The sequence below is a fragment of the Struthio camelus genome, chromosome 1 (genome assembly GCF_040807025.1).
Source record: "Struthio camelus isolate bStrCam1 chromosome 1, bStrCam1.hap1, whole genome shotgun sequence".
NCBI lineage: Eukaryota > Metazoa > Chordata > Aves > Struthioniformes > Struthionidae > Struthio > Struthio camelus.
In genome coordinates, this window is record NC_090942.1 from 90,430,269 (window position 1) to 90,456,861 (window position 26,593).

General features: G+C 47.8%; 2 protein-coding genes across 2 annotated transcripts; one reads left to right on the plus strand and one right to left on the minus strand.

Moving 5' to 3' along the window:
- The first annotated feature begins 1,587 nt into the window (after nucleotides 1-1,587).
- On the plus strand, nucleotides 1,588-11,227 carry LOC104150726 (solute carrier family 25 member 36). Its single transcript, XM_068956865.1, has 7 exons — nucleotides 1,588-1,722; nucleotides 7,326-7,502; nucleotides 7,946-8,023; nucleotides 8,342-8,442; nucleotides 9,060-9,126; nucleotides 9,318-9,601; nucleotides 9,701-11,227. The coding sequence occupies exons 1-7, from the start codon at nucleotides 1,601-1,603 to the stop codon at nucleotides 9,898-9,900; spliced, it is 1,029 nt and encodes a 342-aa protein (XP_068812966.1). The 5' UTR covers nucleotides 1,588-1,600; the 3' UTR covers nucleotides 9,901-11,227.
- On the minus strand, nucleotides 11,196-26,591 carry CLSTN3 (calsyntenin 3). Its single transcript, XM_068956856.1, has 18 exons — nucleotides 26,353-26,591; nucleotides 23,507-23,629; nucleotides 22,273-22,468; nucleotides 21,588-21,796; nucleotides 21,122-21,271; nucleotides 20,295-20,480; nucleotides 19,568-19,837; nucleotides 19,166-19,278; nucleotides 18,925-19,087; nucleotides 17,829-17,885; nucleotides 16,973-17,130; nucleotides 16,643-16,791; nucleotides 15,962-16,188; nucleotides 14,604-14,774; nucleotides 13,908-14,053; nucleotides 13,635-13,770; nucleotides 11,975-12,192; nucleotides 11,196-11,891 (listed from the first exon to the last, which is right to left on the minus strand). The coding sequence occupies exons 1-18, from the start codon at nucleotides 26,435-26,437 to the stop codon at nucleotides 11,721-11,723; spliced, it is 2,928 nt and encodes a 975-aa protein (XP_068812957.1). The 5' UTR covers nucleotides 26,438-26,591; the 3' UTR covers nucleotides 11,196-11,720.
- Between the last annotated feature and the right edge of the window lie 2 nt (nucleotides 26,592-26,593).

Sequence of the window (26,593 nt, forward strand, 5' to 3'; positions counted from 1 at the left end):
TATTCTGAGATTGCTTTAGGTAGTTTTCTAGCCATCACAGGATGAATTTCACCTAGCTGGTGAAAGCCATCTGGCCCAGCTAGTCTGAAAGCATTGAACTTACCTAAGTATTTACAAACCTAAAATCTTCACACTTCAGAATGACTTTTTACCCACTTGTCATTGGTTCTAGTCTCCATCACAGTGAAGACAAGTGACAAACACTTTGCGACTTCTCAGGATCATTGGTAGACAGTTTTTCCTTTTCACTGAACAAAAGGCCCATCCTTTTATTGATCTTCCCCTTAGTGCCTATGTATTGATGCAATGGTTTTCTTACTCTTGATGCCTCTTGCTTATTACAGCTTGCTTTGTGCACTGGCATCTGTAACCATGCTGGTGTTAACTCTGTCATTACAAAGACTGAAGGGAAATAAGAAATAAAAACATCTTATGAAACCAGTAGCAATAAAGAGGTCCATCGCCCTCGATAAGAGGGTTGGAAGGGAAGACTGAAAAGTCCTTCTAGATCATACCCCTGCCCTGATCCCATGGTCAAGCTTAACTGTGTCCTGCTTGATGGGTATTTGTCTGGCTGTTCTTAACTCCCAACAACAGAGATTCTACACACCTTTCCAGCGTTTCTCTTAACAAGTTTTCCTGTTGCCAAAGTCATACTGCCATGTTGCAATTTAAGCACATTTCTTCTGTTCTTTTTCACCACAGATACAATTCACTTTCTCTTAGAAATATCTTGGTACTTACTTGAGGTCAGCTGCCACGTCTCCCTCAATTCTCCCTTCTTTACTAAACGTTGCCTTTTTTTTCAGTCTTCCTACTTCACGGACTACTAGATTGTCCTACTTAGATCCTCCTAATTAGATTAGACTATTTGTTCTCCTCTCTGCACCTCCCTGGTATTTGCCTGCGTCGTAGCAGTGTGGTACCCAAACTGGACACTCTTGTTCCCATGAACGTCACACAAGGACCAAGGAGAGCTGAAAGCTTATTCCGCCATCTTACAGACTAGCTTTCTGCCTCTGCATACTGATACGACGTGTGCCTTTTTGGCAGTAACACAACATTGCTGATGTATGTTCTGCTTTTTTCCAAAGGAGATGATATTTCATGAACTCTGACATCACGTGAAGCTTTACATCACGTTTGTTGAAGCAGCCCAAGGATCTTTCGGCCCTAAATGTTCCCCTTTTTTTAACATACTGGACCTTTGAAAATCTAAATCATAGGTCTAATTTGTTCTGTTTTCTCTTTTGAGCATCTTGACTTGATTTCACATAAAGCAAATCGTCTCAGGAAGCACTTGCGGTCCCACAGGGCAAGGACGAGAGTCGGGCACGACCCCGTTCTCCTCTTCGACCCGCCGCTTCCCCATGGCCTGATCTCAAAGAAAGTCTGTTGTTTTCTGTGGCCTGTTTCCCCCACCTACAAAATGTCTCTGGGCGGAAAGCGGCCCAGCAGCCGCGGGAGGCAGCGGAGGCATCCAGGAGGGCCGGCTCTCCCCGCACAGCCCCCCGGCAGCCCCTCGGCCGGCCGAGGCCCCCAGCGCGGCCGCCCGGGCCGGCCCCCGCCGCGGCGCCTCCCGCCCCGGCCGGGGCAGCCAATGGCGGGCGGCGGGCGGTTGGCGGGCGGGACAGGTCACTGGCCCGGCGGGGGCCCGCGGCGGCCCGCAGAGCGCCGGGCCATGCCGCAGCACAGCACCCTGCTCCACTTGGTCGCCGGAGGGTGAGTGGCGCCGCGCGGGTTGCGAGCGGAGCCCCGCGGCGGCCGAGGCTGCTCGCCGAGCCGAGCCGAGCCGCTTCGCGTCGCAGCTCCCTGCCTGCTCCGAGGCGCTGAGGCCTCTTCTCCCCGAGCCGGCCCGGGCCGCTTGGCAGCGGTGCTCTCCCCACTTCGGCGCTGGGGAGGTGCAGGGCCCTTCGCAGCTCTCTGCCTGCCCCCAGGCAGGCAGGGGGCTGCTGGCGGCTGCAGGGCCTGCGGCCTGCGCTGCTTGCGCGCCCGTGGCCCGGCAGCGCCCGGCCCCCGTCAGGGGCCCTGGGAGCTGGGCGAGTGTCCTGTGCGCCCCACTTTTCCACAGGCATCACCTCATGGGCGTATTTCACCCCGGGGACTGCAGAGCCGCTTGTCCCCGTGCCCAGGACGAGCTGTCAGAGAGCTGAGGGCAGGGAAGGCCCGTCTTTTCCCCACACTGTCTCCTGCTTGTGTCTTGTAATTTCCACTCGTGCTTTCTTGGCCGTTCCAGATTCAGATTCAGGCTTATCGATACGGCGCCCACCTCTAGCACCTTGTGAGAATTTATGGCCCAGTAGTTTGGGGAGAAAGTGAGCCTCCCTGTGAAGTCGCAGAGGCCTCAGGCTGATTTTTCATTCAGCCTGAGTTTACCATGGGTGGTGGGGAAAGGGAGCAGGGAGTGAGAGCTGCCGCAAGGCTGCTGTAGCCAAGCAAATCATAGAGCATCCTTGTCTTTGGGCAGGCAGCCGGCACTTAATGGTTGCACATGTCTCAGATTCCTGTGTGTCTTTTCTTGGCTTTGAATAGTGCAGCTGATTCTGGTGAGTCAGACGTTTGGAGTGCGGATCCCAGCCGTGCCTCTGAATTCGCCCTTGAGCAAAGCTCTTCTCACTATGTATTTCGTTCCTCCTCTCTTTAAGAAACATTTATCATTAGGCTGAAAATAATAACAGACTTTAAGTTTATGATGTGCAAAAGCAGAAGATATTCTGGTCCTCCGGACTTCTCTGAGTAGCTGCTTAATTTCCTTGTCTAGACAAATGTCTAATCCCTTTTTAAATTCTACTAACCTGTTGGAGTCCATATTAAAGCAGGTTCCACAGTCTAATGTACAATAAAGAATATTATTTAATTGATTTTAATTAGTTAATTTCTAGTTTTCTACAGTTCATGTAATTGTTGTGCTAGGTCGATCTTTACTTACGTCTACTTGCCTTCTCAGTTCCCTGTGTTATTTTGTATACCTTATTCTCTTTTATCAGTTTGTTCTCTGAACTAGAAAGTCACTATATCTTAGCCTTTTTTCATAGGGAGGTTTCTTTAAGCTTTCTCTCATTCTCCTTTTCCACTATGGTTCTTAAAGAAATATGCAGAAGTTTGGCCACTAACAGACCACGCATTAGTGGGAGCTTGTATCCTGCCCCAGCCCACTGAGCAATAATCCTAAAATAACAATTAATTAAAACCCAAAAGAGAAATAAGAAGTTTGGATTATTGCTGTAGTGTGTATAGTCAATAGTATTGTTTTACCTAATTAAACAGATCCCAATGATGAAGGAGCAGTTGTTCATTTTCTCTTCTAGTATGAGAGCTAGGGAACATCGAATGGAATTTGTGAGAAGTTTGTTCAAAACTAACATTAAAAAGTAGCTCTTAACACAATGTATAGTTAAACTGCAGAACTGCTGGCCACAGGACGTTAGAGGGTAAAAGCTTTTTACATGTGTCCAAAAAGCATTTAGACAGATTAATGAAGAAAAATGTATTGAAGGCTATTAAATAACGTAACACATCTGTCTGAGGAAATCCCTGAGCTGAAATTTGCAGGAAGCTGGGAGCATATTCTGGAGAAGAGATGATGTTACTCTCTGCTTCTGCTCTTCTGTAGGTAACTGTTATTAGCCTGTGTCCTAGACAGACTCCTGCGTTAAATGGAGATTGGGTCTGACCTCGTACTGCCATTCCTAAATGAAAATCCTCAAGTCATCTCCGTTTTTGGCTAGCCTAAATAAATGTAAATTACCAGTAAGCCTTGTCACCTCCGTGCACAGTCTTTTCAGGTCATTGAAGAAAATGTTAATGGTGTTTTTTATATTCCTACTAATCCTTTCTGCAGCCCTCAAGTTTTTTGTGCTCTTTCCTGCCTCCTCAAGCTTTCCAGTTTTCCTTTCAAAGTGTGGAAACAAGATGTAGAGGCAGTATTGTTTTCTAAGATAAAAATACCTGCCTTCCCCTTCCATTAGCCCTTTTTGCCATTGCTTTGTTCTGGGAGCATGTTATACTGGTTGTCCACTGCTGCTCTCCCTGCTACTTTGCAGGAATTGCCTCTTTTCCTGTTTCTAGACTCAAAACTTCTAGACTCAAAAGAGTTTGGCTTTATTAAAACAATCCATGTAACTCCAGCATAATGATCCTTTGTGACTGCTCCGTTCTGTATGTTCTCTCATTGCTTGCCACCCATTGCAGTTCATTATTTGCCACTGTGACAATCTTTGTCACCCATGGGTTTTATCAGGAGTTAAATGTTACCTCCCGACTGTTGATAGAAAATACTGAAAATTATTAGGTCTGGAACTAATTTTGCTAGACTCTTGCTTGAGCATGGCTATTCGATTCCTTATAATCAAATTTCCAATTCCTTTATAATTGTTTTTTGGGGGGAGGAAGGGAGAGTGAGCAGCTGGTTTTTTGTTGTTTTGGGTTTGTTTTTTTTTTTAAGAATTTGTGGTCCAATTTTAATCCATTTAGCATCTATGCTGTAGATAGAGTGCTCAGGCTTTTAGTGCAGTTTTGTGAGGTATCAAGGCTGCTCTTTACAAAAACTGAAGTATTTTACAGCTTTGTAGTTACTGTTGCCACCTTTTTTTGGTTTGTTAAGTTCTATAAAAAACAAAAATGATATAACCCCTATACCAACATTGACTAATACAAAGTGTCTTAAGTCTATAGTGATTTGATTCTGTATTTTTCTCCTGGCGTGAATCTCAATTTATATAGCCTTTAGCAGCATTACAAATACCCTTTTTAAAATAATGGTAGGCATTATCACTCTCCTAGGCTAGTAGACTTGCCTAGTGCTCTAAGATTTATTAAGCATTTAAATCTGCAGGCCAGAAGTGTCCTCAATCACCTCTTTTTAGTATCTTTGGCCATAGGTTTTTCATGCCTGCTAATTTTTAAAATGTTTATTTCTGTTAGATTTTCGTTCCATTTTGTCTTCATTAATATTAGACTAGAAAACAGTTCATCTTTGCAACGAGAGTATGTTGTCTTCTGTTTCTGCTGAAACCGAAAAATTTTGAAGACCCGTGCCTTTCACACATTGAAGGCAGCTGTACTATCATCTAGTGCATGATAAGATATCACAGTTAAGATTTCTTTTTTTGAAAAACTGGAATACTTTATTTCCATAGCTTTAGTCTAGTCAGGGTTCTTTGCTCCCTGAAAAATTCTCCTTAATCTTGTCATTTAGCCATACTGGCTTAGAAATCCTCCCTTCCCTTTGGACTCTGTAACTGCAGATTAAACAACCACCGTGTTAAGGAGTAATAATTTCTTACTGTTGCTTTTAAAATTCTTCTCTATTAGCTGCACCTTTTGATAGCTTAAGGAAGCTGAACTCAGGAAACTTTTATATATATGCGGGGAATGGGCTCAAATTAATATCCTGACCATGCTTAGGCAGGGGCTTTGGGCCACCTTAGCGCAGACCACAGTTTGTTCTCTCCAGGGGCTGCTTGAAGAAGTACAGATATTACATAAAGTTGTGTCTCCTCATGCACAGTTCCAGAGAGAAGTCTTTAGGGGACCAAGCAATTGTTTCCGTAAATGTAGTCCTATTGTACTTTTTGCCAAGCTTTTCAGTAAAAAGTTGAAACTGCTCTTGTAGTAGCATTTGTTCAGACTTCCGAGACTCCTTGATCTGTCACCACCCCACTCAATGCTTTCCTGAGCTGGAAACTACACTTCTGATCCAGAGAACAACAGCTGCTGTTGTCTGGACTCTGTGCCAGGCAAATCAGGAAAAATTATGGTAAAGAACAGGACTGTAAGCCACCTGAATAAATATGGTCTATTTGGGAAGAGTCAGTGTGGCTTTTGTAGGAGGAGGCCCTGCCTCACATAACTCCTGGACAGTTAAGTAGGCTGTCTGGATTCCATACTTGAGCTGCTTGTTCATCCAGAGGACCTGAGCCACGATGCTTAGTCTTGTGCTTGTGTTATCTTCTTAACCTGAGTTACATTCTTTGGTCATGTTCTGCCTGATCCCTAGACTCCCGCCCGTGGTAGTATCTGCTGATAGAAGTTGCTGTTGATTGTCATCACAGCTGCACAGATCTGTAAAGGGCTTCAGAAAGCAGCAGGAGTGCAATGGAGTAGCATAAGTCATTGCTGGTATTGCTTTCTGCAGATCCTGTTTTTAGACTTGTTCAGCTGCTAGAACGTACCCTCTTGGACTTTGTTTGCTATAGGAACGCAGGCCTATTTTTTTTTCCTAACCTGCAGGCAGCAATAAATGAAGCGTCAGAAGTAAAGGTATATGTGAGCTGCTCAATGTATGTGCTCTGAGCTGTACAGATTGTTTCAAACTTAATTCTTCAGCACTGTAGCCATTTACTGTCTTGTACCTTCACATGTAATTCTCTTGATATACTTGGTTCTTCCCTCATATTTTGTCACTCTTTAGCTGGCTCTTCTTTCTTTGGGTCTGGAGTGAGCTTTTTTACCCTCTGTCACTTGTGAAACAAGATGAGTTTGGCTGTAGCAGAGATGAAAGTCTACTTGTCAAAGTCTCTGCCTGCCTATATCGTTCAAGTTGTGGTCGTTGCCCACAAATTCATCTCAAAACAGTCTTTCAGGTACTACCTAAGCAGGCTGTGGAAGAACAGAGTTCTCAGTTAAAAGACCTGAAGGGGCAAAAGCTGGGAACTGAACAGATCAGTTCTCTGGTTCTGATTTGTCCCTGGGTGGCAAAAAGGGTAAAAGGGGATACGTGTCCTTTCAACATTTTTGAGGGTTCATGAATTCCAAAAATAGCTTCTATCTGCTGAAGGTCGGGGTCCTCTTTCATTAAGCAAATCTGGGGGGTGTGAGCCTGGCTGTTGGCAGAAAATGCAGATCTTGCTTTCAGGGCCTTGCGAATATGGGACTGAATAGGTTACAGATTGAAAGAAGCAGGCAGGCTGAGGGGTGGGAGAGTTTGTGCTGCCACTGTCTGAGCCAATGCTGTTCTGGGGAGGTGTGAGGTACTGTGCCTGGTGATCTCAACCAAAGGCATTGCAGCGAGACTGGGCAGAAGAACTATTTGCTCTGGGAAATGCTAAATGCAAAGATCAGCTGCTTTGAGCTACGGGACTTTTGAGTTCCTATGGACTTGGGACTGTTTGTCTCAAATACTGGTTTCTGAGGGAGGCTGCCAGATGTCCCAAGCTAAGCCATTATTACGTTAATCAATGTCAAACCAAGAGGTCACATGTGACGCAAACTGGGGGACCTAAACAGCAACACAGAGGAGAGGCAGGGGAAGAACAGGGTCAGAATTATTGCTTCTTCCTGCACAGGTGTCATAAGTATGCTGTTATGCCCTTCTTATGCCCTAGATGTGGTGGCACAGCTGGAGCCATTCTGACCTGCCCCCTGGAAGTGGTGAAGACGCGTCTACAGTCATCCCAATTGACACTGCGGCCTCTGTGCCTCCCTGAAATACAGCTACCGGGGATGAGTGTGAGGCTGATACACCCAGCCCCACCATCCCCTGGAGTGCTCAAGTTGCTGAGGTGAGTAGAATGGGGCAGTGTGCGTGTCAGTGTCAGGGAAGTGAAATTTTGGCCATCAGATGGAGAGAGAAATCGAAGCAGGGTTTGGGTTGAGGTGCTGGGATCTGCAGTTGTGGTGAGACGTTTCATATGAGCACAGATACTACTCATCACAGTTGATCTGTGCTTTGAACTGAGCCTGCAAGGCAGCTACTGGGACTGGGAGAAATTTCACAGGTAGTAGTTTCAACACACCCAGAATGATGCTGTCAGCAAGAAAAGGAAGAAATGACTAAAGGAGAGAGGAGGAGTGACTGGAAAGTAAATGAGAGTAGGGTGGAAAAAGGATAGCATTGGAGGTGGGGAGAGGAGGCTGTAGGAAGTACTGAAGGAAAAGGAAGGAAGAACAGGAGAGCTTCCAGCTTAGGTCTTCTGCTGATTTCTGTGTTCGTATCCTTCCGTAGGGCCATCCTTGAGAAGGAAGGCATGCGATCCCTGTTCCGAGGCCTGGGCCCAAACCTTGTTGGGGTTGCTCCTTCCCGGTAAGTACCTCTCCCTGAGGACAGCCCATGCTGTACACTTTCTGAAGTACCTCCATAAGAGCTGTTGCTCCACCTTTGGAAAGCAGCCAGGGTCCTGAGCCCATTGTGCCACAGGAGCCTTTTATGCAGGCACTTTTTAGACCTTCTGATCACAGCTGAAGGGAAAGATAACTGCTGCAGGCCAGGTATGGGGGATGTCTGCGGTCACATTAGAAAAACCCATGCTGAGAGTAAGCAAAGTTGGAGTGAGGCCCCACAGCACTGCTGTTCTTGCTCTTCCTAGTGAGCTGTAACTTCTCTGTATTTCTTTCCAAACAGGGCTATCTATTTTGCTGCCTATTCTGGTGTTAAGGAGAGGCTCAATGCTGTTCTTGTACCAGAGTCCAAGAAAGTACACATGCTATCAGCAGCCTGTGCAGGTGAGCCTCTTTTGTCCCAACTCAGAGCCGAGGGGTCTTTCTGGCTGTGATTGTGAAAGAGATTTCACCCCCTCCCCATTGTTGTTTCCTTTAGTCCTGCTCCCTCTTCTGAAGCTTGCTCCCTCCCCATCTGCAGCAGCGAGTTTATTGGGTAAACAAACATTTTCTCCCTCTTCATTCTTCTTAGGCTCATCACCTGAAGTCATGGCTCTAGTCTTTAGCCCTTCAGCTGCTCTCAGGAAAAGAGCTCCATTCAGGTGGGGGCAGAGGGAAGGCGATGTATCATTTAGATCCCTCACAGAATCGAGTCTCTTGATATTTCACAGTTCTCTACAAAATCATCCACCCTCACAAGTTTAGCCCATTGTTTCCTGCCTCTTTGTCACACCTGGGCCTATAGTAGGGTTATGAGTGGGAGGCAGAGGAGCTTAGGAACTACCAGATGAGTGGGAGTCCGCCCTAAATGTCTCCTCTCTCAGGGAACTCAAGGTCATTCTCAAATTGCAAACCCCTGCAGCTTGCCAAGCAGCATTTGGAGAGCTGATAGATCAGGAACTCTCCACAAAATGTCAGCTTGATCCTGGTATTCACTGCTGTCTTTCCCTTCTGTTCTCCAGGGGTTACCTGTGCCACGCTCACTAACCCTATCTGGTTGGTGAAAACCAGGATGCAACTGGAAGCCAGGTAAGGCTAGCAATAGAGAGCCACTCTGTGTCAAATTGAGGCTGGTTTGGGGATGGATCTTTGACCTGCTGGTAGAACATATGCCTTCAGGGCATGCTGAGGAAGAGTCATATAGTTGTGTTCACAATAGCGGTTTAGGTCAGTGAAGCAATATGCAATTCTAACCCTCTCCCCTCTCTTCCCCTTTACAGGGTGAAGGGGGAGCTGGGCAGTAATGCCCTCCAATGCGCTATGCGTGTGTACCGCACTGAAGGCCTGCGTGGGTTTTACCGTGGAATCAGTGCCTCCTATGCTGGAGTGTCAGAGACCATCATACACTTTGTCATATATGAAGCACTAAAGCAGCAGCTGAGGAACAGCTGTCATTCCCTGTCCCCACCACTCGGACTTCCATCAAACAGCCATGATTTCTTTGGACTAATGGGAGCTGCTGCTGTCTCCAAAACATGTGCCTCATGCATTGCATACCCACATGGTGAGTGGGCCCACTCTCCATCCTTCTGTTTCCCCTGGTGTATGATACCTTGCCTGTAGGATCAATCTGCTAATATCCCTTCCCCTTTTGTCTCTCCAGAGGTCATTCGGACACGGTTGCGAGAAGAAGGGTCCCGGTACTGTTCCTTTATACAGACTCTGCAACTTGTGGTCCATGAAGAGGGACCCCTAGCTTTATATCGAGGGCTTCTGGCCCATTTGATCCGTCAGATCCCCAACACAGCTATCATGATGGCTACTTATGAACTCATTGTACGTTTAGCCTCCTCCACCTTGTAAGCTCACTGTAGCACCAGGCTGAGGCTACTGGACCTCAGGGGCCTCAGGCTCCTGGGATGTGGTCCTATTCCATGTTCTGAGAGGTGCTGCTTTCCAATGCATAGCGGGACTGGGTGGTCTCTGCAACATCAGACATAGCATTCTCAGGAATTTATTTTGTGTGAAACTTTCAGCTCCAGCATGTACAACGTAGCCCTTCTCTTTGGAGACTTGAACTCCTCTGGTGCTTCAAGATGTCAGTGCACTGGTTTGACAGTGCCTACTGTTAGCTGTCTCCACAAAGCAAGGGTGTGGAACTAAAGGAGGGGGAAAGGAGACAAAGAAGAAAGTAATGTAGGTATCTTAGCCCTACAATCTTCAATTCGTTTGGACCCAGGAACACCCACATGTGAGCACAGTTGGACTTGAAGATAGCGGCTAAGGCAGAGAGATGTCTGCAAGAGATGTGGTGAGATCTTTCATGCCCTCAGAGGGGCTCTTACACTTGCCTACTGAGCTATCCTCTTACTCCTAAAGAGGATTCTTCCACCTTCATTGCCAGCAAAAGTCTTATTGCAGAGTCTTCCTTTGGGCCTTAACACAACATAGCCAGTGGCCCTAGGAAATGTCAGGCAGCTCAGTAGTTACACAGCCTCTTCCTTTTGCTGGGTCTGAGGAATTGGACCAAGTAGATGAAGGGAAGAAACACAAGCTGCTGTGAAGCACTACCCTAATAGTTCACGCTACTGAGCTGGTAGCCTTGTGTTGCTTACATCTATTGTTTTTGCACCTCCTTCTTACCTGAACGACAGAAAGAGGAGGACGACTACTTCCCTCAGAAGTGCAGGGGCCGTTACGCTCCAAGTTAGAATCCCTGATGTCAAATATACTTTTATGCTGGTAAAGGAAGTGGATCTGGAGAAAAGGTGGACGAAGCGAGGATTTGGTCTGTTTCTACTGATGACACGCTAGGTGTATGGAAAGAGCCTTATTTTTTCTGTAATCAAATATACTTTGCTACATGTGTTACGTTTGTCTGCCACAGGCTGGGATGCCTGCTGTTCCTCTGTGGGTTCCTAGACCCCATGTACTGGGGAGGCTAGGTTTTCTTTACAAAGAAAACCTTTATTTTGACTCTCCAAAAGGACAGGGGGTTGTATTTTTCTTGTTCCAGTACACATGCATGTGCACACACAGACAAACATAATCTTTCACAGAGATATATTTAAGTAAGGATAATCTCCAATCTTACGCTAGAGACTACACTGGCTGTTTCTTTCCCTGCTTATAGTGAAAAACCACAGAAGCTCTGAACATTTTATTTTAAATCCATTTATTTTAAAATCAACTTCATTTCCTCATCCTTCTTTCCTTCATTCATTTAGTTTAGGAGTATCGACAACTTTACAAAGCGACACAAGCTGCAGTGTTTTGTTTTTGCATGAAACGAGAATAAACCTCAAACGACAACATTGAAAAAATATACAATATATATATATAATATCTGGGGAGTGGTTGTGAGAGACCCCACTCTGAGCCCTACGGCTGGCTCCTCTGCCAATTTTCTGTTCTTTTCACGCCCCTCCTTCCTCATCGTCATTTGAACTGTGCCGCTGTCAGGGGCAAGTGCTCTAATATGTGTTTCTAGAGAGCCAATTGGGGGGGTCAGTAATGTGGGGAATGTCCACAATGAGAATGACAGAAGAGGAAGGAACATGGAAGGCGGAAATGAGGGAGGAGGAACATGTGTACGAGGCAGGGGAAGGAGGAGATTAAAATAAGACACCCCCTCCTTCCAGCCATATGGCGTGAGGATCCATTGGACTGATGTTTTAAGGCTCCTAGTAGTGGTGAGAGCCATCTCTTTTGCCCATGATGTGTCGGTCATCCACATGGTTGCTGTCTGGGGAGTCGGGTGTCTCCGAATCACTGCTGTCATCATCATCTTCCATGCCCTCACTAGCTCTGCCCTCGCTGCTTTCTGCTGCCCTCTCCTGGCAGCTCTGGTAGGACTAGGGAGATGAGACATTAGGTGAGAGGAAAGATCTAGCAACCCAGCTGCCCCCCAGCCCAACATGCTGTGACTGCTTCTCACCTCCATGGGATTGACTATGATGGTGAGGGCTGAGTCATCCCAGAACATGTCACTGTCTTTGCTGCTGGTGCCTGTGTGCCCCCCTGCAGCAACCCCAGGGACCTCTTGCCCTGCTTCCCGGCGGTGAAGTGAGTGGATGCGCAGGATGCCAAGGATCACCATGAGTGCCAGGAAGCCCACACACACCACAATGATGATAGTGGCTGCACTGGGGACCACTGTGGAGAGAGAAAAGGAGGAAGAGTGGTCAGAGTCTGTCACATAAACATATATTTCCAACTTGACCCACACCTAACCCATAGAAACCAGGGATGCTGGGCAGAGCTTGGGTTCTTGGTTTAGGCAGGAACATGTCCTGACTCATGCTCCCTTGGGCACAGGCAATTCTTGCCTTCTGCTGCTGCAACCTTGCTCAATGCCTGCATGGTTTCCCAGGATGCCCAGGTCCTCTAACATTGGGTCCTGCCTGTAGGATCTGCATGTTTTCATTTGCTAGGGTGACCAGAATTTGTCACATACTAGTCATTTGTATCCTACCCTTGGGAGGTATAAACATAAAGGTGTGATTTCTAAATAAGCAGTAGAGAAGAAAGGAAGCCCAAAGAAGCGTGCTTTGCACATGGGGCAGAGGTGAGGGTTGTGATGGTCTTCTAATTCAGCGCATCCACTTATTTAAGAATCTTTGCCCAACCCTCTAGGTTTCTAGGTTGAGGCTTGATTCCCCAAATAATAATCTTTCCTGGACAACCTATCTAGGCTCTCCTTGGATTAGTCTTGGTTGGTTCTGTACAGCAAGAGACAACTTTTCCTAGCTGCTTCTGCTGCATTCAGGCAGAGCTGAGGAAGGGAGTGGCAAAGGCAGATGTTTTGTGCTCTGCCAGCACATAGGCTATCCCTGCAGCAGTGCACTTTCAGCTGCAGACTGGACCAGCTTTGAATCAGTTGCTGCAAGAAGCTAGAACCAAAGGCAAAAAAAAAAAAAAAAAAAAATCCATGCTCCCTACAGCAGAGGGCAAAAATTACATAGGGTCCTCTATTAACAGACCTTGAGCGTTCACAGCCTAGGAGGAACCAATTAGGCTGCTTTCATGCTTGTGGCACAGAGCTGCTATGACAAACCAACAAATCTAATCTCTGGTCTGGGATTCAGTCTTCATTTCACTCTCTGTTCTGGGGACAAGAATCCTCCTCCTCTTAGCCTCTCGTCTGCAGGGTGCTATCTCCTATATTTTTCTGCCTTACTGATCACCATCTACTTCTGTCTCCTCTTAGAGCAGTGCCAGCCTTGATTCTCTTCACTTCTGTCTGAAATCATGCTACCCAGCCCTGCATAGCACATTAGCAAGATGCACGAATGGAATAGTACCAGCTCATGGCTGCCCTTTTTAGACCTTTTCAGGTGTAGGTTTCGGACAACTTCTACGCACATCAGAGAAGCAACACAGCAAAGGGGAATAATTGTCACACCAAGCTCTAAAACTCAAGTGGTCTGGTCTGTAGTCCATTTGCTCATGAAGAGTGGGACAGGACAGTATAATTAAAACTCAGTAAGATGGGTGTAGGGAGCCTGAAAGGAGTCCTCTGCTATAGATTCTACCAGGATATCAGAAAATGAGCATTCTGATCCAAGGGAATAAAATCAAAAGATAGGGTTACATACTAGAGTCGCTATGGGTGCTTGCCAAACTGTGCCCAGATAGCTCTGGGGGTAAATGATGGCCTCGGTGCATGAACAGCTGGGAACTCAGAATATGGTTAGGATGAGCAGCTTGGTTCATGTTGTGGAGGACATTCACCTGCAGAAAGACCAGAGTGAGGGAGAGACTTAGCCCTGTGTTCATTGTGATCCTGCCAACATTGCTGTGCATTCCTGTGCACCACTTCCTCCCCATGCCTGCACAAGCAACTGTATGTGCAGGTATTGATCTTGTACCTCAACAGTAAATTCATTGCTGGAGTAGCGTCCGTTCATCTCAGTGCAGGACAGGTGAAATTTCCTTTCATAAAGGGCAGCACCGTGGCTGATGTGGTACGAGACCTGGCGTAGTATCTCCTCATATACTGCAATGCTCTCCACCCCTGAGACCAAGAAGAGAGAACTGCTGTGGGATGAGGAATTTCCTGCTTCAATGTCATCTAGCATCATAGTCCTGTAGAGCCTAAGAGCTACGGAGAAATCTCAGGCAGTGCTGGGTTCATGAAAGGGAGCAGTTTTGGAGCTGGCTGCAAAGGATCTGCTGAAATCCTTGCTTGCATTGCTAAAACACATCAAAGGGAAGGAAATATCTAGAGCAACAGTCCTGTTACGTTCTGGAGAGGGTGCAAGCATTGCACCAGTGCTACTGGCATATGAGAACACCAAACCCCAAGGGCAAGGGGAAAAAGTCAGGAGAAGTGATGCAAGGCTGAGTTAGAGCTCAGACACTGTGCTCTAGCACCGTGTGCCGGAGGAGGAGCCAGCTCTGGTCTGGAATTTCGAAAGTCAATACTTCAGAAAACAGCTACCTCTCAGAGCCTTGCGAAGCACATCACAGCATCTCTAACACTGGGTTAAGTGCTTCTCCCAGTGATGCATTACAGGCAGTGAAAGAGGCATAAAAAGACAACTGTGGCCAAGGAGAAGACATACCTGTGATGGTCAGGTAGGCAGAGGTGTTAACAAGCTCGAGGCCCCGCTGCTGCAGGGATGCCCCATCCAGCAGCAGATACTCCCTCTCCGGGTCCAAGTCATCTCCTACCAGTGAGATCTCACAGCCATCCAGGTTGTGCACAATCTCATCTGACATTCGTGTGTCTGTCACTGACAGGCAGAGAAAAAAGACGGGGCCAGAAAGCCAGACAGACATGAATCAAGGCAGGAGTTACTCATAATGGTACCCACTTACTTAGAAGTGCCTGCATCATAAATAATGACTTCTCTTTCTCTGCTTGAACTGATCTTGAGTAAAATCACTGTTAGTCTAATTATTTGTTAAAGGAGTCCCTCTGTTTCTAATGATATTATTTATGCACATAATAAAGTCACTCTACTTTGGAGCAACATACCATTACGGGACTGGTTTGTGATAATGCATGTTGATGTTGGCTATAAGGACTCTATTGATGATGGCAATGTGCAAATTAGCAACAACTGTATCACACATTCCCAGACACTGAATGCCTTTGAAAGCTTTCCCCTATCTCACAACTGCTGGTAACTATGTTAGAGATCCTATCTCACTTAAAATGGCGACCACTTTCAATGACTAGTTGCTTTCAGCAGGGCTAAGACCAGCCTGCCCTCAGTCAAGATACTCATCATTGTATAAGCAAAAGCAAAGCTGGCCCCAGGAAAGAGATCTACTAACAACTAATTGAAGCAAACAGGGAAGCACATCCAGAGCATCTTCAGGAAAGGTAACCAGATCTCTAGCTGTTAAACAGAAAACTATGAGCAAAGAATCTGATTAGCAGAAGAGAGACAGAAGAGGTGAAAGGACATATGGAGCATAGAGTGCAGAGAAGGAATTTTAAGGCAATGGAGGGAAATTGAGATAGTATAGGGTGTGTGGAAACAAACTGGAGAATTTATAGAAATAAGTGGTGCAGGAAGAATCGGGGGGGCAAAGAAATATGGGAAGCAGGAGAGACAGAAGTAGGAGGAGACTGAGGAAGTGCAGGAGTGGAAAGGAGAAGAGGAATAATATCCAGTGTTAGATGCAGTAAGGGGAAATGTAGGTAAAATGTGAAAGGGATTAGGAAGCAGCAGCCTTGGAAGGAAGGAGGAAGGAGTGAGGCAAGGAACTTGGAGGACGGAAAAAGTACCGGGAGGAGCAGAAAGGGATAAGAACCGATTACCCTACATATTTAGAGACAATGTGCTTTGCCTCTATATTTGTAAGCTCTCTCCTGTTTCAGGCATCATGAGGGGCTCTACTTCCTGTGCCGAACAGCATCACTTGCACATCTTTCTGGTTTGTCTTATACCTCTCCCTGTACTCCACTCACCAGTACCATGCCAACTCTCATCCTTCTTGGCCTCCACCTGGTGAGAAATAGAGCAGGTGATCTGGAGGTTGGGGAACAGGGGAACCCCATCAGGTGTCTCGAAGTCTGATGCAGGGCGAGCAAAGTGGGCATTTCCACTTAACAGGATCTGGGGGGCATCAGGCTGTAGCACCACAACATAGCCTTCCACATCAGGAATGGAGACACAGGACTCTTCACTGAAACATCTGAAGGAGAGAAGGAGAATGCACCACTTGGCCCTAGACTCTACCCACCCCATTGCCAAAGAGCAGCTCCTGCCCATTCCTGCCAGTGAAGGGAATATTTTTTTCTGGCAGTCTTCCAAAAGCTTCCCTATGGCTGGCTGTGCAAGACAGAGAGATGTGTTGGGAAAGACATCGCTGTGTTTCAGGTGACTTGGTGACATCCACACACCATAGAGAAAAAATTAAAACCAGCCCAAATGCCTGGAACATTATGAGCGAAAGCAGAAGTTCTGCTACATCTGAATGGACCACAGGCAAGCATCTGGATATTTTAATGCTTATTTTTTAGAAAGACTCTTAACCATGCAGGGGCATCAATCAGAGTTACAGTACAAGGTGTGGGAGTGCAATTTTAGCCAAAAGAGAAGTAATTTTCCTACTGAGGTTAGCCAGAGGTGCTGCTTTGTCCACTCACTTGACAGTAGTGGTGAGCCTGAGCGGACGGACTCCAGGGGTAGCAAAGCGCAGTGAGTTCAGGTAAGCCACGTGCTGGATTGCATGGTTGAAAGTTTCCACATCATCACCCTCCAAGGTGAGCAGGGACTGAGAGGGGTTCACATGAACCTACAGGTGGAAGAGAAGAAAATACTCAGGGTTCTCTGGCAAATGCCAAGAGTCCAGGTTAAGAGAGATGGAAAGGAGAAAGGTAAGGAGCTGTCTGAGGTGGGGGAGCAGGCAAAGTCCTAGGAAGTAAAGCAGGGAGGAGAGTGGAGGAGACCCATGCAGGTTGGGGAGATGGGCATACCTTCATCCCTTTGCCCAGACTGTCGAAGTCACTGTAATCAAGCCCCTCACGGCAGGCATAGAGGCATTCAATAACCTCCCGGCTTTCCAAGCTGCCAGGGCGCACAGTGAAGCCAGCCAAGTAACCATGAAAGTAGTGGTGTATCGGCAGAGGATCTCCTGAGGGAAACATGGGAGGTGAAGGGTGCAAGAGACAGGGAGAGGAAGAGAAAAAAGACAAAAGCAACAGCGAGGTTCATATAAATGTTAAAGGAGATAGAAACAAAGGGGTACATGGGACAGGGAAGAACAAGGACAACAAAGACAGAGGTTGTTAAATTTGGGAGATGACAATTCCTGGAATTCCAGACAGCGGGTAGAGTAAGAAAAACAGACTGACAGAAGGACTAGGGCAGTGAACAGTGGGTAGTGTAGAGAAGTTTCTGCCAAACCACTGAATGCCATTTGGAAACAAATTTCTCCTCCCCTTATCTCTCTGCTTCCTGTGAGGGCTTTTAAAAAAATGATATGCTCTATAGACAGTTAGGGATGAGGTGACATCTCCTGATGTCTCTAATAGCTGTCGTGTTCTTCAGAGAACAACTTCAATGCCCAGGCATGAGGACTGTTCTGTTTCTCCACATGAAAAACATACTCAGGCTCTCAAATCAGGCTGTAGTCCTCCCATTGGCCTTCTCATGCTCCACAGAGATCAAGGTGTCAAGGAGCAGTCTGCCAGATAATAAGGGTTTTCCTCCCAAGACGGTAGGAGGTGGCAGGACAGGGTAGAGGGCATTGTATGAGGAAGGCACGATGCAAGAAGTGATAGTCATGCATAGCAAAGAGAGGAAGAGAGCCAGCGTATTTCTTTACCCTACCTTGTACAGTATCAGTGGAGTTCTCATTTCCTTTAATTTTCTCTTTATTTTTCTCCTCTGCAAAAGGAGAACATTCAGACAAGCAATTAGGCATTGGAAGAGGGTGGACTCGGGGACAAGCAAGTTCTGATATCACCCAGTGCAAAAGAACAGCTCTGGAGTCATGTGCCATGCAGTGCACCCTTCAGCCCTACAGACAGCGTATCCTGGAAGAGAGATGGCATGGTCCCTGTGGTGAAGGAGATAGTGAGACTGTAGGATGAGTTACTGATAAAAGGAAGAAAGCATGGGGTTTTTTTTCCTCCTTTCACAATGATACCTATTCTAGGAACTAAGTGGTTCTCATTTATCACTGATCCGAGCCATGTTCTCAACAAAGCCACTTTTGTCATCTCTTTGAAGCTCAGATGGTTCCAGGAGAGTGTCCCAAGCTGATTAATATCCCTAAGCAGACAGAAACAGGACTATAGAAAAGGTCTGACCAGCTGGCTGTTTCTGCTGGAGTGATGACAAGCAGCAGGCAAATTCCTTTAGTTTTGTCCTGCTCCATTCTTGTGAGAGAACTGAAAGACCTGGGAAAGGCAGCCTTTCATCTCTACAGCACTGGTTTTAATCTGGTAGTGGCTTAATTAGGTTCCTAATCTGGTCTTTGTCCACCAACCCATCTCCTGGGCAGAATGATTTGTGACTTCTCCGTGTAGACCGTAAAGGCACACAAATCCACAACAATACAACCAGCAGCATAAACAGTACTGCCTGCCCTCTGGTGAGAAGCTTTGATAAAAAGGCCAGTGCCTGAATGAGGCAGTTTCATTTCTCCTTCGCCTGAAAGCTAGTTATCCGTCTGCGTGTTCTAATGCTGCTGTCCGTGAAGCTGCCGTTGACACCTGTTCCTGAGCTATTGTTACTATGACCTGCTGGCTTGGCCCATGAGGAGGGAAGGAGCCACACTGGCTGTGATGCCAAGGTGGTGAGATGGCTACAATGTTGTTTGCATCATTTAGTATTAGGCAGTGTTTCTTGCACCTCTTTCGCTCTCCCTCCACTCTCTTGTTTCCCTTATGGGAACAGCGTAGGTCAGGGAGTGGGCGCTCACCAGTCCAGCAGGCTCCAATCATGACGGAAGGCTCCTGCCTTGGGGGATGAATGAGGCCATTGTCATGGATGAGAGCAGGGTCATAAGACACGCCATCCACATAAAGCGTAACAGTGGGGAACTCAAGGTTGAGGGCATAATGGTGCCATTCGTCATCACAAACCTACAGCAGACAGCAGAAGGAGGCATCAGCAAGGGCAGAAAGGAAAAAGAAGAAGAGAGTAGGCAAACACTTCCTCACCTGCTCCAACTTCCAGAGGAACTTCACAGGCCTTGCACTCTCCAGCAATGGCCAGTATAGGAAAGCAATTCGGCAGCCATGCACAGCCAGAGAATAATGCGAGTAGCCATCCTCTGCAAGGGGACAAGCACAGGGAGTTACATATCACTCTTCAAACCACTAGCCGGAGCGCAGAAACGCATGCCAGCCTGCATGACTGGCACTCAGCGCCATGTGTTCACAGTGGGCTTCACTGTTCCCAAAACGTGATAGGAGCTGGCAGGCTGGAGAAGATATGTTCCTAAGGACAGACCCCTTCCCAGGTCCCATTCTGGAATAAAGAGATTTCCACCTGCAAGGACAATCCCTTCTAACACGTTAGAAGTGGGCAGAAGTGTCATCTCCCCAGGAAAAGTGTCTCACCACTCTGCACTGTACTGCAGATCACTGTCTCCTCTTCCCTCCTGCCTTTGCTAGGCACCACAGCATGTTTCATCCATACAGACAGGGTGAAGTGGTCACTCAGCCCCTCATGGGCATTCGGCCCATTCACCACAGGCACCTGGGCAGCCTGGCTGCCATTGAACCAGTAGATAAGGCTGCTGTCCTGACTGTAGTGCACTGAGAGCCGCGCTGTCCAGTTTGCTGTGGGGCTAGGCACAGGCAACAGGTCGATCTCTCCTGAGGCAGCACCTGCCAAGAAGGAAGTAGTCAGGAATGTCACAACAGGAGGCTGAGGAGCCTGGGAACTGGGACACAGAAGAAGAGAGTGCTAGAGGGCCCACTGTAACTTCACAGAGCACAGGGAGAGGAGCTGCCTATGGGCTACATGGGGAGTGGGATGGTGACTTTCCATCTGTGCTGAGGAAAGTCCCACAGACTCTGCCTAATAGGACAGTGAACAGCAATCTCCAGCTTCCCAGCAAGGAAAGCATCAGGAGTCCCCTAGTAATATGGGCAGGGTCCTCACTGCCCCTCAGTGCAGCAGGTGAGCTAGGTACCCTCATGGCACTACTGACTGCAGCAGACATGAGGATTGTGTCCCAGCAGCAATCCTGTGTGAAATACAGAGGTACTACTGTGCCTCCCTTTAGGGGAAGGGGCAGTGTGCTTTGTAGAGCTGCCCTTGGGTCAGGAAAAAATCATTCACCACAGAGTTTGCGTAGTGACTTCTCGGAGTAGTTATCCCGGTCACAGCCCTTAGCCACGTGGTTTGTCTGCAGCTCCACCGTGGCCTGGATGTTCCACAGGGGCTCATCGCAGGTCTCCAGATGAATGCTGGGAAAGAGTGCAAGGCTACCTGCACCTGGTATGTACTCGATCCTCTTGTTCCAGCCTAGCAGAGGAGAGTGAAGAAAAAAGAGGAGTTAGGTCCTGCCAAGGACCCAAGGCCAGAACATTTGGTTCACACAAGCGACATCTATGGACTGGCCCAAAACCAGAGGTTTTCGGCCCTTTCCACATTGAAAAAAATCAACCCATCCAACCTTTCATGGCTGGGATCACTGCATGGGGAGAATTCCTAGAAGTACAGAGAGTCCAAATTCTCATCTTCTACAGCTACCTCATTGGATTTTTAACCTCTCTTATCAGGCAGAGCAGACATTTATCTGTTGATTTCCCTTTAATTCTATTGACTTAGCTGAATCTGTGGGCACACAGCACCTCTGGAAAAGCCAAAGATCCTCAAGACGAGCAGACCAAAGAAATCAATCTACACTGAATACAGTCTATGGGCCTTATCGAACACACAGTAGTTCCCAGTAATACAAGGAATGATTTCCCCATGTTAGAATTGCCTTCTGGTAGTTTTGCAATACAGTAACCTTAGATGGGACTGGCAGGTTAGTGCCAGAATTTAACCATACGTATGTGGACACATATTTATGTATGTGTATATAAACATTCCCAATCAGTAGGACTAAATAGTTCAGCATAAGAAAAGGGAACAGATAACTCCGTTTGGAGGTTTCATACCCTGCCAGCTGGGCTTGCAGGTGGGCTTCACCTCTATTTCCACTTCAGCATCATCAGAAGCCCGCTTCTTTCCACAGTCATAGGCCGTTACTGTGAATTTGTAGAGACGTTCTCCACTGTACTGCAGCTTCTCCGTGTTCTCAATGTTCCCTGGTTAGCAAAACAAAGAGGTCAAGGGAGAAGAAAGACAGCCTCCTCAAAGATATTCCTTCTAGAAACCACTCTTACTTTTGATCAACTACAAAAACAACCAAAAAGGAGTTGAGTCCCCACACAGTGCCTCTCTGTAACATGCTACAGCATCCCGCAAAACGGCTGCTGCATCTCTGCACAAGGATAGAGAAATTAGGAAATGCTAGAAGAATCACAGTTCATACAGCACACATCTGCCAACAAATGAGACAGGCAGAGAGAGAGCAAGGCAGAAAGGGAGTGTGACATGGCCGTGGTTAGTTCAGATTCTTACCATCGTTGTCGATCAAAAAGGGAACGTTGGGGGTCAGGATTTCATAGTAGCAGATCTGGCTGTACTGTGGCGAGCAGTCTCCATCAACGGCCTCCACACGCAAGATGCGATCATACAGCTTTCCCTCAGTCACTGCGACACGATACAACTTTTCCACAAAGACAGGAGCAAACTCATTTACATCGTTTACTCGAACGTGCACAGTAGCCCTGATGCAGAGAAACATGAGTAACAACTCATTGGTTGAGGAGAAGCCAACCCCCACCTAAACTTCCCTGCAAACCAGTGCCCCTGAACTGCATTAGTTCCAGTTCCAACCATCAGAGGCAAGGACAAAGAAAGGGACCAGGGTTTCAGCATGGCAGTATTGGCCCATAGGAGCTTTGGCAAAGGTTTCCAATCCCAGAGAGAAGGAGTGCTAATATAATCTGGATTTCCTGCAAATGCAGCAACATAAGACACTACCCTTAGGCACAACTGTCAAACACCCCTCACTTCTAGTGTGACTCACAGAGTGAGTGAACAGGACCATCACATTTCTCTCTGGGTCTTATTAACATGTTGTGGGATCAAGGCTAGAGAAAAAATCCTTTTGGCTAATTGAAGAGCTCCCATAGTATTTTTCATTTCTGCTTCTGTGACAGACCACATTTTGTAACATGCAGTAAGCACCACATGGACTTACTTGTGTGATTTCTTGGTATTGGCCCCATCAGGTCCCTCTCCACAGTCATAAGCCTGGATGGTGAATGTGTGTTCCTTATGCGCCTCACAATCCACTGGTTCCTTAGCCCGGATCAGCCCCTCACCTGTAGCTTTGTCCAAGATCACAGCTTCAAAGGGCACCCCTGCCCCATGGATCCGGAAGCCACAGATTTCACCTGGTACCCACACAGGGAAAGAGGAAGGGGAGGAAGGAAAGGCTTGAGGAGAGCAATAATTTTCCTTCCCTTGTGACCCTTTTCCCTGTTCTCCTTTCGTTGTGCACCTGCATCCTTGCAGTATGTCCCCTCGCTTCCCTCTCCTATATTTTCTTCCTTTGCAAGTGACAGTCTCTTTCCTTCCTCACTATCACCTCTCGTTGTGGTGCAGCTTTTGGTTCCCTAGGAGTTCCTCCTACCATCTCTTGCAGCCATTTATGGTGTAGATTGCCCTCTGCTGGAGACTATTCCCACGGTAAGGAGACAGCCAGCATCAGTAAAGATTGGAGGTTACAAGGCTCAAGCTAGAGCTCTGTTAAGTCTGTACAGTCACAGTACTGAGGTAACACCTTGCAATCATTATTTCTCTTCTCCACCCCTCAAGTGAGGCAAAACAGGCCATTCATTGCAGATAGACAGCCTATACAGATCCATCATGTCTCATCCACCCCCACACAGGATGCGCACAGTACTTCGGGGAACTATAGATGGGGTCACCTAAATCCTGAAGTTCAGCTCTCAGGGACCACGTTTTCTCTCCCAAAGCTGAGAGAGAAGGCATAAGGAAGCTCCAGGCACAGCCTAAGCAAGCACTGAGGAAAAAAAAAACTTGGAGAAACCTTGGCTGAATTTTCAGAGATTTCTACTCACTGTGAGGGAGGTGGATCTGCAGACAAAGTGTGCCCTAGCAGCTTTCTTCACCATTCACAGAAACAGGACTGTGCATGTGATCTTTGTAAATAGCAGAATTGCATCAACAAGTAGCTGGCTCCACCCTCAATTTCTCTCCCAAATGGAAACAGCTCATGGCATCCTAAATCAAGGTACATCCAAAATTGTCTTTAGACTTTTCTGGGGAGCTCCTCCAGAATAAGATTTGGAGGTGGTCATTTTCTGAACAGAGTTAGAATCTGGCACGGGAATGAATTTGACCCCGTCTCTGTCTTTTCGGAGCTCTCCTCCTGCTTCCCACCCTTCCCAAATCTGTTACCCACGTACCTGCATAGCGCAGCGGAGCATCTTTGTCCAGTGCAAATAGCGGTGGGTTGAGCAGGACTGTGTTATCATTCTCCATAACGATGCCCTGATACTCGGCTTCAATCCAGGGCTTGTGCTTATTTGCTGAGATGGATTTGGGGGAAGGGACGGAGCACAGGATTGTGTTAGCCGCAAATGACAGATTTAGTAGAAAAAGAGTAGACTATCATCCACTGGCAAATGACAATCACCCCTCCCCACTTTCTTCTCTGGCAATAAAGAAGGCTAAAAATAGGTTGGGAGGAAGGAGTTATCTTTCTTTAGTTCTACCCTACCTCACTCTTGGGAGACCTCATCAGAAATAATTGTGTTCCTTCTGGCCTCCTCATTACTATCTTGTTAGACATGTGTGGAGAGACATTTGGGGGCCCAGGAAGGCTGGAGGGATTAAAAAAAAAAAAAAACAAAAATCAAGAAAGAGAAGTAGCCTGGTTTTGGGGACAGATTCCAAACGCTAAATCCTTTAGCTCACTGAAGCCATAATTAAAGGATTCAGGATACATTTTCCCTTGGGGTGTCCCCCGGGGACAAGCCTTGTGTGCAGCCATTAACACTCCTGCCTTGCATCCTCTGGGCTAAGGTGCAGGATCCACACATACACCCCCCAGGCCCTCTCTCAGTCAGTCTTCTTATGCATGTAACAATCTAGTCTCAGAGTCCCTTGCTCCTTCCTTCCTTACTCCATGGCGAGTACCATATTCCCTTGGCCCCTCCTTGCTAATCCCGTTGGCTGGAGCCCAGCCAGGTTTGGCATTGAGGCAGCAACCAGCAGGAGGCTCCGAAAAATGTCACAGGCCCAGAAATAGCAAATTAATCTTTATCACATAGGCTCCAGGAAAGGGAAAGGGAGAAATAAAGGGGTGGGGGGAAGGGAGGGAAGAGAGAAGAAAAATCAGTACAAATCTGTGAAATTAACCCCCCTCCCCTCCCCCATGCCCACTCCCTGCCAAATGGGCCTCAGAGATTATAGTACATGGCCTAGTTACAACCCTCATTCCCAGATAATCCCCCACTCTCCCACCCCGTGGAGACCAAGATTTATTACAACCAGGCAATTCTTTGAGCACAGCATGGCTCAGAGTGGGTGGAGAATACAATACAGAGCCTTTCCCCTCAAGGGCACTACTTCCAATATGTGAATCCATTCTCTGCAGCAGAGTACCCTCTGGCACCATACTGGGAATGGGGTTAAGTATTGACTCAAAAGGGACAACATCCATTACAAACTCAGCCACAGTCACTTCTGCAAATCCGGACCAAGGGATGTTGCTGCAGCAGAGCGGTGGGTCAGCAGGCAGGGCTATGGGTCAGAGTGAGGATATACCAGCAGGGCAGAGCCAGCAGACCCAGCCTGGCATAGCAGGAAAGGCTGGAGGTTTGGATTTCTCTCTCGCCATATTGATTAAGATTATAAAGCATTGCGCAGGAAAACCAGAGAAACATCCATCCTGCTCAGCACGCTGGCAGAATTCTTCCTGTGTGCAAATGTCCACATTTCCCCCGACTCCTCCACTGCCCCCACCAGATTCCTCTCTGTGACGGTTCTAGTCCACGCACCACACCACTGAGGTGGGAATCCATAGCTACAGATGCCAAAAATGCCCTGTTGCTGGGGTAACAAGCTGGTGGTAGAGGGATAAAGCCTTTGCTGCATCCACCTGCAACTTGGGAATCACCAGCCTGGTTTCTTGGGAAGGGAGTTCCTGGAGATTAGAAAAATAGACTCCCACCAGCTTCAAGAAAGCTCTTACATGACTAAAATCATTTGCCAAAGGTAGACAGATGTTTCACAGAGTGCAGATTCACAAAGGAGAGAGAAAAAACAGAGCATAAGGGGCCTTGCCTTGCAACTGGGCCCCACAGCACTAGAGTAATACAAATAAATACCCCTGCCAATATCAGCATACACAGAGCTCTGCGTTGCACCCGCTGTCTGCAGCCGGAACTAGCCCTGCCTCCGATGAAGCACAGAAAGCACCTTAAAATGTCACATTCCCTGATGACCCTTTAGTGCATTGCACGTTTTCAGAGTCCCCCACCCTGTCAGGTTGTCTCACTGCCTCCCCTAGAATGGATTTCTTGTATCTGTGCCTACAGCCACCGATCTAGGAACCTACATCTTTCTCCATCCCTCTATGTGTTCAAAGAACATCTGCATTCAGAATGCTGGAGTGGTAGCATTGGGGGGGGGGGTTGTTATTATTTAGCACATAAAATACAGTTTTATGTAAGCAGCTTGTATAGGTAACACGTAACTGTGTAATAATTCCTATAGGCAGATCCCAGACGCAAGAACTAGGCTTGAAAGATGGATGTAGGGGACGGGTTTTGGAAAACCAGAGGGGTCTGTGGAGAAGCAACACATTCTCTCTCTCTCAGCATGCTAAGGGAGGGAGGGAAAGCTAAACCCACAGAGCAAGAACTGAGACAAAAGCAAGACCAGTGGGTGGAAAAAGGGGAAAGGAGGAGAGCACACTGAAAGAAGAGAATGTAGAAAAAGAGTGGAAAGAGACAGATGGAGCGGGTAGCTGAAGAGAGAGAAGGGAGGGTAGGAGAGTGCCTGCAAGGCAGCGAAAACCCGAGGTGCTGAGGGCCAGCGGAGACAGAAACGTGCCGGGTGAAGGCGACTGCCAGCGCGGGAGCCACACCGCGATCGCGGGAGGTGGACAGACGAGCTGCTGCTGCTGACAGCTGCCCCGCAGCCCCCGCCGCGAACGGTGGCCGGATGCTGCCACCGGAGCGCAGCGCTGCGGCCCCGACCGCGGCCCCGACCCCGACCGGCGACCCTGCCCGGCGCCGCCGCTCACCTTTGTTGGAGGAGCTGCCGGGCGGCAGGGCACAGAGGCAGAGGAGCGGGAGCAGCACGGCGGCGCGGGGCCGAGGGCTGCCCATGGCGGCACCGGGTCGCGGCGGGCTGAGAGCAGCTGGACGGCGCCGGCCCGGCCCGGCCCGGCCCGGCCCACGCCCTGGCGGCGGCGGCGGCGGCGGCGGCAGCAGGGACGGGGACGGGGACGGAGCGACACCTCCGCCGACAGCCCCACGCCCCTG

What these genes read in the sequence shown, in the direction of transcription:
- CLSTN3 (XM_068956856.1), bottom strand. Translation starts at nt 26,437, where the DNA reads ATGGGCAGCCCTCGGCCCCGCGCCGCCGTGCTGCTCCCGCTCCTCTGC. An exon ending in GTCACTACGCAAACTCTGTG is followed by an intron (nt 19,838 to 20,294) that starts GTGAATGATTTT and finishes CCTTCTTGGCAG; the next exon opens with GTGCTGCCTCAGGAGAGATC. An exon ending in TCATAGTCAATCCCATGGAG is followed by an intron (nt 11,892 to 11,974) that starts GTGAGAAGCAGT and finishes TCATCTCCCTAG; the next exon opens with TCCTACCAGAGCTGCCAGGA.
- LOC104150726 (XM_068956865.1), top strand. Translation starts at nt 1,601, where the DNA reads ATGGCGGGCGGCGGGCGGTTGGCGGGCGGGACAGGTCACTGGCCCGGC. An exon ending in GGAGTGCTCAAGTTGCTGAG is followed by an intron (nt 7,503 to 7,945) that starts GTGAGTAGAATG and finishes ATCCTTCCGTAG; the next exon opens with GGCCATCCTTGAGAAGGAAG. An exon ending in GCTATCAGCAGCCTGTGCAG is followed by an intron (nt 8,443 to 9,059) that starts GTGAGCCTCTTT and finishes TCTGTTCTCCAG; the next exon opens with GGGTTACCTGTGCCACGCTC.